General features: G+C 41.2%; 1 protein-coding gene across 1 annotated transcript; it reads right to left on the minus strand.

Annotated features, from left to right (window-relative positions):
• Window positions 1-5,174: 5,174 nt before the first annotated feature.
• On the minus strand, window positions 5,175-7,960 carry LOC121748614 (plant intracellular Ras-group-related LRR protein 5-like). The gene is made up of 3 exons (XM_042143081.1): window positions 7,355-7,960; window positions 5,530-6,458; window positions 5,175-5,453 (listed from the first exon to the last, which is right to left on the minus strand). The coding sequence occupies exons 1-3, from the start codon at window positions 7,836-7,838 to the stop codon at window positions 5,325-5,327; spliced, it is 1,542 nt and encodes a 513-aa protein (XP_041999015.1). The 5' UTR covers window positions 7,839-7,960; the 3' UTR covers window positions 5,175-5,324.
• Window positions 7,961-13,596: the final 5,636 nt, after the last annotated feature.

Here is a 13,596-nt window from a genome sequence, read left to right on the forward strand (position 1 = left end):
TGACAATTGAGATTTATCCGAGCCGAACTTAAACCCAATCCAAGTCAACATGACGTGACGAAGCAAACGCGGTTGTCACGTTGGATGTCCACATCCATGGACGAACATGGACCCGAGGCATGTCCAAATACATCCGTCCAGGTTCAACCTTTAGCTCCAGCGCTGACACGTCTATAACCCCCGGTAGTTACACACCAAGAATGACAACAAATTTAATGTTTGCGTTGACTCCAACCTCCACGTGCAATGGACTGCATCTACAAATAGGGTAGTCATGCATTCTATACCTAACAAGTACTAACAAACATACTATGCATCATAAGCTTTTTCTCTAACTTTATTTTTTCTATCAAAGTCGTCATCATCAAGTTTTTCAAAGCTCTGTGTGGCTACTTCAAAGATGAAATCATTTTATTTTTAAGGATGACAAGTCAACTCGAGAGCACTATTGGAACGTATCTCATCTTGCCAAAAGAAGATTCATCAACTCAGTTTGTTACATTACGATTTTGCAGTTTCAATTTGTATTTCAATTTCAGATTACTTTCTGTACTCTGCCCCTTATTTTGGATTGTATTCAATCCAGCTAAATAATGAAACTTTATCATATAATTTAAACATTTGTATATATAATTTAATTATATTTATCATGTACTAAATTTAAATTATGTTTATCATTTTTTAGTATTAATCATTAAATGTGTTATTCATGGTTTAATTTTTTGAATAATTTATGATTTAATTATATTTTATACTTTATATATAATATTCTATAATTATTTTTTATGTAATACAGTATAACGGTTCAATCGGTGGTCTAACCGATTGGACCAGTTGAACCGTGAACCGATAGTCTTGCCGGTTCGCTCATCGGTCTGATTTTTAAAACATTGAAATAAACCAAACAAATATCTATCATCCAAAAGTGTCGACATTAACTTTGTTTTAATTCTATATTAAAATAACATCATTTTACTTCAAAATTTCACCTTTTGAATTATTTTCCATTAGCCCTCGAATTTAAATTGCATGATTCGTTGACTGCAAAAGTTAAAAACTACCGCAATCAAGGGAGATCGATCCAAAAAAAAAAAATGGGGATGTACATTCATTCATATCACAATCATAAACCTATTTTATTAGTAATTTATTAACTAATTCAGTGGTGGGATCTTTTGGGAGGGGAGATGTTACCCTCTACAAACAAAATGTTGATTAGTTAATAAGTAATAAAATATGGCATTCTAAGATAGAATTCTAAGCTCATACCTAATTACAATATATCTGTAACCACAAATACTAATACAACAGAAAATTTATTTTGGCAAGAAGAATCTTGAGAGATGGCGAACATGGGCCGCGCCTATTTTCCCATGTGCTAGTCACGTAATTATTCTCATTTTAGCAGTAATTATTTGTTCTTATGTCGGCAACCAGATATTATGGGTCTTTTCCAATTCTCCATGATTAATAACAATTCCATATTTATCTTATGAATGTGATCATTCGAACTTAGTGGTAGGTTTACATCGTGACGGTAGTTATCATTGTCGCCCGGTCATTATACCAAGGTTTTTTAATTTGTAGAGCAATAACTAAACGAATAGGTTGCTATATGTTTATGTCCATATTTTTATAGGGGTTCATTACCCTCCTTATCATCCCCTAGTATAAAACATAGGACTAATATAATTCCTTTATATATTAATCTAATGGCTTTAATTAAAAGTATCGCCTTACATTATTATACTATTTTCGTACATTAAAGAGCAATTTGGGTATATTACTGTTACATCATTTATATGAATTAGTACATTAACTTAATGTATACATTAATGTGTTTTAATGTATATGCCCCTTCTACGTAATGTAGATTATAATTTTTTGAATGAGTGACGAAAGTTATATCTATTCCCCAAGGGTTTAGCAATCCATGAGGTGTAGTACCGACTCAGTAACACAACGTTCAATAGGGTAATCTTGTGGATACTATACCCTAGCCCTATGGGTAAGTTAACCCTAGGGGACTGGATCTAACTTCCTCTGGTTAGTGAACGTTATGTTAATATTATGGTACTACACCCTAGCCTCATGGACTACTAAACCCTTGGTGAATGATGTTAACTTTCGGCCCTAAGAAAATTCATACGATGCTACATTATCATGAGTATATCGTACATAATCATGCGTATATAGTACATTATCATGTGTATACCGTATATTACTTTCTGTCTCATGAATTTGTGAATTTGTGGATGCTATATAGTATAGCTTTCATCCGCAGATTCATACGATGCTACATTATCATGGGTATATTGTACATTATCATGGGTATATCGTACATTACTTTCAGCATCGTATGAATTTGTGGATGTTATATAGTATAGCTTCCATCCACAAATTCATACGATGCTACATTATCATGGGTATATCGTACATTACTTTCAGCATCGTATGAATTTTTGGATGGAAGCTATACTATATAGCATCCACAAATTAACAAATTCATGAAACAGAAAGTAATGTACGATATACCCATGATAATGTATACCTTATTCAGTCACGTACGTACATTAATGCGTGAGACTCGTACATTAAAATACCATTTTCATACATTAGCATCATGTACTAATAGAACATGATGTACAAATATAACTACATCACGTAGCAAAGTCATGTACAATTGTGCTTTACCATTTTTACCATTTTCGAATTTTTACTCCCCCCGGTCCCTCTTTAGGAGTTCCGGTTGATTAATTTTAGGCATCCAGCTTTAGGAGTCCCGGTTGGGATAAACTAATAAAAAATGCCTACAAAATAAGTAAAAAAGTGTTAAAAGTGGGTCTGAACATCCACTACAACATTTATTTATTACACACTCAATTAAAAATGGGTCCCAACATCCACTACAACAATTATTTATTACACACTCAAACACTTTTTTAAAACATGTGCCCGACTCAACCGGGACTCCTAAAGCGGGACAGAGGGAGTATTATTTTTTTTAATTCCAAGTGGCTTTCATATCAACTATCAGATCACACCTAATCAATGGATGAAATTAGTTTTCCTTTTTAACAGTTTTTTACACATTAATGTGAATACATCCCTATTTTTATAAGAGTGAACTATAAAAAAGGTTCTTGTACAATTGGATTGTAACAATTTAGATCATTAGACAATTTTATTAATATCTTTGGTCCTTGGACGTATAATATAATCATCGTTGGAAGGACTTTTGCACTATTTCTGGACATTTTTACCTTTTTAGCTATTTTTTGAGTTGATAGCAAAGTTGTCCGTGACTAAATACCCATTAATATGTAGTACACTTCAAATGGTAACTGAAACGTTATCGGATACCTTCTTTATTATTTTTGTTTATGTTGTTTTTCACCTTTACTTTTTTTTCTTATTTTTTCTCTTTTTTATCATCATATCTTTAAATTATGAATTTGAAATCAAATTAATTTTAATGATAATAAAATATTGGTAAATTCAAATATATGATTGTGTTATTATTGTTTTATGTAGTTATGAATCAAACATACAAAATAAACGAGTGAGTATTGGATCGATAAAATACTCAAAAAATAATTATATCATATTAACAATAATATCATAATAAGAATAAATATAAAAACTACTTTCAACACAATTAAAATTTATGCATAAAATAAAAAGACATGAATTAATTAGTGTCGATTCACTTATTTATTAGTCATTATTTTTAGGGCATCTGCAGTGGCGCGGAATTCCCGGCGGAAATCCCCGCGGAATTCCCAAAAACACCTCATGCCACGTCATAAGGACTTCCCACTGCACTGCCACATCATACGGAATTCCCACTGCACAATGGCGGAATTCCCCACGGAATTCCCGACGGAATTCCCACAATAAAAAAAATTCACAAATTAAACAATTTCCGGAAGTAAACAATTTACGTAATTAAAATTTCGACACAAATAGGGAAAAAATTCCATTAAAAAAAGAAAAGTACATTTCACCAAATTAAAAAAAAATACATTTCGCGCGGAATGAAATGAAAGTTCAACGAGCAGTATATATAGACGGTACCAAAAAAATGAAATAAAGCGGAATTTCGCGGGAGTCAACGCAATGGCTGACTTCCCTGCGGAATTCCGCTTAACGCCGCGGAACTGCGACGTCATCAGGGGAATCCCGTATCCGTTGCGGGCATGCACAATGGCGAACGTCAGCGACGGAATTCCCGCACGCGACGGGCGTCATTGCGGATGCTCTTAGTTAAATCATGCCTTTCTATTTTTCATGTTTAGATTTTAATTGCGTTGATAAATATTTTTTTATATTTACTTTTATTATGATATTATTGTCAGATACAATTATTTTTGAGTATTTTATTGATGTATTGAAACTTCAAAATATTTTTTGTTCAAATCAAATATTTTAGGATTTAAATTAATAATCACTTGCTTATTTTGGATTTGGGTTGGGCCGGGTCAGGCCTAGCAAAATTAATACAAGTTCGGCCCAGCCAGCCCTAGTTTGACATGAACCTGAGCCGGGCTAGGCCCCAGCCCACTCGAGAACTCTATCCGTAATTGTGCAAAATCATTAGTAACAAAAATTAAACCTGGCAAAAGAAGAGGATGAGAAAAACATTGACGTTGGATGTGAGAGGATAAACGTGGATGTGAAGAATGAGAAAGAAAAATCTGAAGAGAGAGAAAGTTCATTTGGGAGAAGATAAATCGATAATAAAAGCAATAATATAATATAAAAAAATTAAAGAAGAATGGAAAGTGACTAACGTTGAATAACATTTCTCTTAGCTATTTATACTTTATTCAGACAAATGTCAAATTAACCCGTCATAATATAACGACTGACGATCTGCAAAAAAAAAACTAATTCACCCTTGTTAGCATAAAGGGCAGATAGTAAAAAAAATGGTCCTAATTTGTGATTTTCATGCGTTTTGATGTAAAAAGTGATTTTCTAGACATGGGATACTCAAAACGTGATAATAACAATTTCTGAATAGTAGTTCACTCTAAAAATAAATAAAGTCATTTTACTTCATTAATTTTATTAACAAATTCATAATGACATTGTTATCAAACTCCATTGTATATATGTATAGATTATATTATTATTATGGATATGGATTTGAACAATTGTACAAAAATGTATATTTGAACAAAATGTTCCACTCATATTTTTATGAACACTAAAGTGTTTGTAATTGAGTCACACAATAGTACTTGGCAGATGCCTAAACTAAATACTTACAATCCATATTTTACAAATTTACAGTAGGGAGACATGGCGGGAAACTCAGGTCAAGCCTTCCCAGTGGGAAAACAGAGCAGCAGCAGGCATATATATGCAAGTATCCCCCTTTTCTTGTGTCTCTGCACCAATCCCCCATCCCTCTCTGCAACATACTTAGCCATATATTCCACCACACCCTACCATAACATAAGCACTCCATAAATTAGTACTAGTATATCTATATCATGACACGACACAAGAACCGTAACATACCTGCGCCCCCGATTCTGTGATCTTCATCGGTGGAACTTGAAGAGGCGTTTGATCAGCACGCAGGTTTCTCAACCTCGACAACAATCTAAAGGAATCTGGCAAAACATTTATTTGATTGTCGCAGATGTCGAGATCCTCCAGCATCTTTAGATTCCCAATGGATTCGGGCAGAGCTCTTAGGTCTGCGAAGTTCTTCCCTACATTCAGTTTTTCCAGGCTAACCGCATCACACAGTGCCTCGGGTATCATCTCAAGTTCGTTGAAGCTTGCATCCAGCTCCTTCAAACGGAAGAGACTTCCCATTGTCGATGGCAATCTTCTTACATGGTTAAAGTGCAGAGTTAGAATCTCAAGGCGCTCAAGCTTCCCAATCCCTTCCGGAAGAGCTTTCAGCTTGTTGAAATCCAATCTTAGTTCCACTAGAGACGAGCATGACCCGATTGTGTAGGGAAGTTCCTCAAGGTCATTTGTTTCCACATTTAGCTTCTGTAAAGAGCACAGATCGCCAACGATGGTGGGCAGCTTTGAGAAGCGGTTTAAACTAAGATCGAGATTGATCAAGAGCTTCAAGTTCCCGAAAGATTCGGGCAGAGACTTCAGCAGGTTGCCGGAGAGGTCAAGATCCGTCAGACTGTGCATTTCACCGAACAAACTTGGGAGGTTTATGAGCTGGTTTCCATGGACATCGAGCTTCATTAAGGTCTTGAGAGTGGCTATGGAATTGGGGAGAGCCATGATTCTGTTTTCAGATATGTTCAACTCTGAGAGAGTTGATAGCTTCCCTAGAGTGAAAGGAAGCCATTCGACCTTGTCCATCAGTTTTCCTCGAAGATCTAAGACGGTCGCCCCAGTTTTGGAGGCGTTCTCGATGGCTGCAGCGACGTCCATCAGATTCAGCTTCTCTGATCCTCCATCTCTAGGGAATGCAGCTGAAACACAAGCAGATCGCTCAAAATCAAATGCTAAATATCATGCATTCTACATAAGTACTACTCCCTCCATTCCACAATAGTAAAGTCTTTTCATAATTAATAGTAAAGACTTTTCATAATTAAAGTGGAGAAACAGTAAAATAAAAAAAAATGTAGATAAGAAACTCTCTACATTATTCTATCTTCTATTTTACTATTTATCCGCCTTAACTATTTATTACTCCATCTGTCCCAAAAAGATAAAGACATTTGGGAATGAGAATTAATGCATAATTGTTAAAGTAAGATTGATGATGAGAAGGTAATTAAAATAGAATTAGTGGATAGTAGGACTCTTATTTTTATTAGTTTTTAATGATGGGCGTTAGTGATATAAGTTGTAAATTAAGTAATACTATATGGATGATGAATTTGGGAGAACTTTCTATAAATAGAAAATGAGATATTTTTATGGGACAAAGAAAAAGGAAAGTATCCTAATTTTTATAAGAGGGAGGGAGTATGTTATTTTTCCTACCAAAACTAGAGCCAAAAAATGAAATGACTCTACTACTATGCAATGGAGGAGTAATACGTTTGAAGCTCATCACAGAAGTTGAGTTATAAATTTAAGCAAAATAGGTATTTTCCTTCCAAAACTAGGCTTCTCAATACGAATTCTGGAAATAACAATTAGACACAACGTATAGTCAAAAATTGGTATTGGTCAGAGCTTATCCAAAATAGATATTATTGCATATAGAGTTATAACAATCTAGAAAGAGGATAGTCCAAATAAATCATACTAGAAAAAGTCTACAGTTCAAGAGTGGTATAAATGGGAATATAATATAATAAAAAATCGAAATTGAATGATTGAATTGAAGAAAAGCAAGCAAGGATTGAACGCAAACCTGCAGCTAGAGCAACAATTTTAGAAGGAGGAGCAGTAATTGGATATATACTACGGCTCTGCACATCATCATCAGTAGAATCCACACTCTTTTCCTCAACGATCTCGCTCTCTCCACAGTCATCATCATCACCATCTTTTCCATCTCCCTCCAGAAAGGGGCAGCCAGACACTAGCGACGAAGCCTTCCGAATCAATTCATCAAACACCTGGAGAATCCGATCGAGCTCCACCAGCTCCGCCGCCTCTTTGCGCTGCTCGTGGCTCCGGAACGACACCATCGTTTTCTTCACCTCCTGCAGCACGGAGAAGAGCTCCGGCGGCACGCCCTGCTGCTGCTGCTGCTTCGAGATCTCCTCTAGCTGGAGGCGCTGCTCGGTTTCCACGGTCTGGAGCACGGAATTCGCCGCCGCGACTTGCTCGATGGACGGCCGCGGCGGCAGGGATTTGTAGATCGCGGTGATTTCCTCCACTGCTGCTGCCATGGCGGAGGGGTAGATGGGATTCGGTGGGCGAATTGTGACCTTTTATAAAACAAATTTCAAATCAAATCAACGTTTGAGTAGCTAACTTTTGTTTTTCTCTTCTTTCGGCTTATAGTAATATTGAATAATATCATCAATAGTGACTAGTAACACTCTTTATTGTATTAGAGCATCCACACAGCGGGATGTCTCAACAGACTTCCCAAAAATACCTCCTATCACGTCATAAGGATATCTCACTGCACAATGACGGACATCTTCAAAGACATCCCGATGGACATCCCATAATAATAACAATTCACAAATTCACCAAATTAAACAATTTACGGAATTAAAAAAATAAAAAAAAGTACATTTCAACAAAAAAAAAGTCTAAACAAATTACATTCTAAATATCAACGACGACCCCTCCGCGTCCTTATCTCTTCAATAATATCGTTCTGGAGTCGAATATGGGCTTGTCGTTGGCGCATGTCGGCAAATGCACGGACTCGATCGGCCTCTTCCTGGGGTATCCTCATACGTACATTGGCGGTGGCCACGTCGTGGCTTGGACCGGCAGCATCAACATCATCATTGGCCCAATCAGTCAGTGCTGGACCTTTATCTTCGACAATCATGTTGTGCATGATATACATGCGTACATGATATCAGCGATGTTGTCAATATACCACAGTCGTGATGGACCCTTCACTGCCCCCATCGAGCCTGGAGCACACCAAATGCCCGCTCCACATCCTTGCGCGCTGCCTCCTGACGACCCGTAAAATAAACCTTCTTTTCTTCTGTGGGGCATCTGATCGTCTTCACAAAGACGGCCCAAATAGGGTATATATCTCATCTGCCAAATAATAGCTCATTTTGTACTGGTTTCCGTTGGCGACGAAACTGACGGTCTGACCAACACCCATACACTGGTCGTTGAAAATGGGCGATGACTGGAGGACAATGATGTCGTTGTTCGACCCGGCTACTCCAAAATACGCATGCCAAATCCACAGCCGGCAGTCAGCTACCCCTTCAAGGATCATCGTGGGATTCTTGCCCTTGAAACCGGTAGTGTACACCCCTTTCCAGGCGGCGGGGCAGTTCTTCCACTCCCAATGCATACAATCTATGCTGCCCAACATTCCTGGAAACCTGTGCAGACTCCCGTGCATATCCATCAGAGCCTGGCAATCTTCGGGGTAGGCTTCCGAAGATACCTATCCCCGAATATCTCCCTAACTCCCTCACAAAAATACTTCAGACAATTTCGGGCAGTCGTCTCACCGATGTGGAGGTACTCATCGAACATGTCGGCCGCACCTCCGTATGCCAGCTGCCTGATTGCAGCAGTGCACTTCTGCATGGGCATGTGGCTGGGTTTACCAACCGCATCCTCCTTCATCCTGAAATACTTGTATCGACGCTACGCAGAAATAGCCGACGATGCATCCTAAAACGTCGCTAGAACATGTTCTCCCCAAACCGCGACTCCGAAGCGAAGTAGTCCTCATACAACCGACGGTGTGCAGCGATGTGGTCCCGGGGTACTATAGTTCGACGATGGATGGGTCGAGGTATCGCCGCTGCTGCTACTGCTGCAAGGCCGCTTGTATCGCGCGATTTATCTCCCTGGACGTAACGGCCCGCAATTGTTCTCTAATTCGCCGACGTACGTCATCAGAAATTCCACGACTACCACCTGCACCACTACCACCAACCATTCTGGACATATAAAAGAAACGTAGAGAGAGAGAAACTCGTTAAAACAAGTGGTGCGAATGAAATGAAGTTCAACGAGCCGTATATATAGAGTTTTAAAAGAATGAAAAATCGGGACGTCGTAGGAATGCCGCGGAACTCCGTTGTCCGCAGCGGACGTCCGTATCCATCCCTCCCATGCCTAATGGCGGACGTTCCGTGCAGACGTCCGGCACACCGGTCGGACGTCCGCCAGAGGGGCAGTCATTATGAATGCTCTTAATGACTTCATTAGATAGGAATTGAGAGAGTTAATTATTAGACGAAAGAGACTAATATAGGAAATATGATTCTTATTAGAATGGTTCTTTTCTGTATATTCAACCGTCTACTACATTTTATCTCCTTTGTACTTTATAGAAAGATGCTACTAATAAGTACTAATAAGTGGTAGTATTATGGCAAAATGTCAATCTAATTTAATCAGATATTCCCTTCCTCCAATACAGCTTAATGATGTGTGACTTTCGTTATACGGCATTGACCAGTGATTAATAAAACAAATGCAGTATCTAAAATTCAGTTTGTTTTGTAATTCAGAATCAAATTCTTCCTTAAGAATAAAAGACAAGAGCAATTGAAATTACTTAATGATGTAAACTTTTCCTTATGATACTCGTATATGGATATTGTAATGTATCACTGAAAATACTACAAGTGTAACATATAGTATATATATACGCATATTTTGACTGAATGTAAATTTCAAAAGAATAAATATAAACATTTCGGTGTAGAACAATTAATATTCCTTGCAAAGGAACATGGAGTATAATTTATGAAAATTCAATTAGTTTCAACAATGTTTTTATTTATCGTTTCTAGTTGCATATTGTTTAGAAGTAGTATTTCACTTATCTTCAAAGCAATTTGATTATTTTTACATTTTCTCATTTAACTCATCGGTAAAATCATACTACATATGTAACGCGGATAGCGGCCGTCGCGCCTATGTAACGCGCGGGCAGCACCACGTCGGCGGCGGACATCTCCACCATGGTCTCGCCGACCATGGGAGAAAGGCTGGAGGACATCCTCGGCTCCTGCCCAAGCGTCGCGAGGGGAGCGATATCCGTCGTTGTCGATGTCGTCCGAGAAGTAGGGGGGGTCCGGCTCGGGATCGCGCGCCGCCTCCAACTTCTCCAGCCTGAGTTTCATCTTGTCAAGTCTCGCCAAGATCTTCTCCAAACAGGTGGAGGAAATCGCGGCTGTTCCTGCCACGTCGTGCGGCGGCTCGTCGGCCGCCTGGAAATCGCGCCGCGGATAACGCTGCTGGTCGTCGCCGTGAGATGCGCTTGTGGACACGCGGCGCGACGTGCCGCCGATCACCACCTGCGCGTTGCCTCCGGTGAGGAGCCCCGTCGGCGGAATACGTTCATCCGATCCAGTCGTGGTGAGTACGCAATGAAGGCACCAATTTGTTAAGGAAACGCTTCCTCAACGTTGAAATATCGAGCACAATCAAGAAACGGGTACCGTCGTCGTCGAGCGCCCAAGCGTGTGGGTCGGCGGCGGCTCCGATGCGGGGGTTGGCTGAGCGCGAGTATAGCTCGTCGTCAGCCTGGGAAGGTTTGTTTCTTGAAGTAAAAGCAACTGAGCCAAAAGATTATTTCATAGATGTTTCAATGGATGACAACGTGGCTTTATTATGCTAAAACCCTAGGGTTGATTCGACCTATTCCTAATACGTTCGGGAAAGAATCAACTAAGAAAACCCGAACGGGGCTTATAATTCGCCCTACTCAATTATAAATAAAATAACAATAATAATCCAAAAATAATAAAAAACAACATAAAACCAAAAATAGAAAACGACTCCTAATAGACTTAGGTCCAGGACTTGCGACTTACGTCGCATACTTCCGTGGTGGCTTGAGTCGATCTCGCGACCTCAATGTCCTCGTTGCCGTGATGTCCTCTTTCCTCTGCTGCTGCTGCTGCTGCGAAGGTGCTCCCGGAGCAACTACCGGCTCCCCTGCTTCAGCCGGCTCGTCTGCTGCATGAGCAACCGTATCAACTCCCCCCGGCTTAACAAACTCCTTGGCCTCAAGGGGGAGGTTAGGGTAACGCTTACGAATGACGTCCAGAGGCTCCCACGAAGGCGAGTCAGAGCCATCCGACCAACGCACGAGCACATGTTCCACCGCTTTGTCGTCATGCCACATCACTTGCGAATCCACAAAAGCTATAGGTTGCGCGACCGGACGGCTACCTACGAAATCGGTTGGAAGGGTAACGTGTGTAACTGAGTCCTTCCCCGCCACAAACTCACGAAGGAGGCTGACATGAAAGACGTCATGAATGCGGCTCCCCTCCGGAAGGCGCAGACAGTACGCCACTGGCCCTACTCGTTCCAAGACCTCAAACGGGCCGTAATATCGTCTGGCTAGCTTGGCCGACAGAGGTTTGGCCACCGAATGCTGACGGTAAGGTTGGAGTTTCAGCCATACCAAGTTGCCCACTTCGAACTCCACATGGCGACGGTGCTTATTGGCGGAGTCCCTCATCCTCTGCTGTGCGCGTTGCAAGTTATCGCGCAACTCGCGAAGGAGCGTCCCTCGTTGTCGTATCAGATCAGCCACCTTCGGTGGGGTGGTGGTCGATGGCGATGATGCCACCAAAAGCGGCGGCTCGCGGCCATATAATGCTTTGAAGGGGGAAGTTCCCAACGCGGCGTGATGGAAGCAATTAAGGGACAGTTCCGCCCATGGCAACAGGTTACACCACTTGGACGGGCGATCAGCAGCGAACGCACACAGATATTGCTCCAAGCCGCGGTTTCGGACTTAGTCTAGCCATCAGTTTGGGGATGATACGCTGTGGAAAAATGAAGTTTGGTGCCGCTTAGGCGCAACATATCCTCCCACGTCGCATTTAGAAAAACTGAATCCCTATCCGACACCAAGGTCTTCGGAAAACCATGGTGCCGGACCACTGTGTTGATGAATAAATGCACCACCCGTAAGGCATCAAACTTTGTAGGCAACGGGGCAAAGTGCGCGTACTTAGAGAGGTGATCCACCACTACCATGATCGTGGTATAACCTCTAGATGGGGGAAGACCCGTAATGAAGTCCATGGATACGTCTTCCCAAACCTGCAAGGGGATCAGTAGTGGCTGCAGCAAACCTGCAGGCTTTTGTGTGGAATACTTGGTCGACTGACACACCGCGCAGGCATCGACAAACTTTTTCACATCCTTGCGCATCTGAGGCCAATAGAATCCAGCCGACAGCAGGCGAAAAGTCCTCTCATAGCCGGGGTGGCCAGCAATGGGCGTGCAATGGTGTTCTATCAAGAGATGGTGTTTGAGCTTGGAGTGAATACTGAGTAGGATCTGGCGCTTGAAATAAACAAGGCCGTCTGTGACGTATAGATGCGGCGGTGCAGCGCCCACAACGATTTGGGTGACCAGTTCCCGAAGGTCGGGCAACTTGGCGGTTTCCTCGCGCAACAATTCTATTAACTTCGGCACCGGTTGGGCGACTGCCGCAAAGAAAGCCGCCTCTTCTGACGGAAGAAGGTCATCGGCTCCTGTTGGTGGGGCCACCGGCTCCGCAGGGTCAACGGACGCGGTGGTGGTGTCACTGTCATCCCGGTGCGATAAGGCATCCGCAGCCTTATTCGTACTTCCCTTCTTGTACTCGATGTTGAACCTGTACCCCATTAATTTGTGCACATAGAGGTGCTGATCCGGAGTCTGGACAACCTGCTGCAAGAGTTCCTTCAAACTCTTTTGATCACTCCGAATGATAAACTCACGGCCAAGAAGGTACTGGCGCCATTTCTGCACAGCCTCTACTATTGCATACAGTTCCTTGTGGTACGTCGAGGCAACGCGGCCCCAGCTTCTCGCTGAAATAGGCGATTGGGTGTTTATCCTGGATTAGCACCGCCCCGATGCCGATGTCGGAGGGGTCCGTTTCTATGAAAAATGGTTTGTCGTAATCTGGCAAGCTCAGAGCAGGCGCCGATGTCATAGCCTGCTTGAGAGCAGAGAATGCCGTGTCCG

The sequence above is a fragment of the Salvia splendens genome, chromosome 9 (assembly GCF_004379255.2).
Source record: "Salvia splendens isolate huo1 chromosome 9, SspV2, whole genome shotgun sequence".
NCBI lineage: Eukaryota > Viridiplantae > Streptophyta > Magnoliopsida > Lamiales > Lamiaceae > Salvia > Salvia splendens.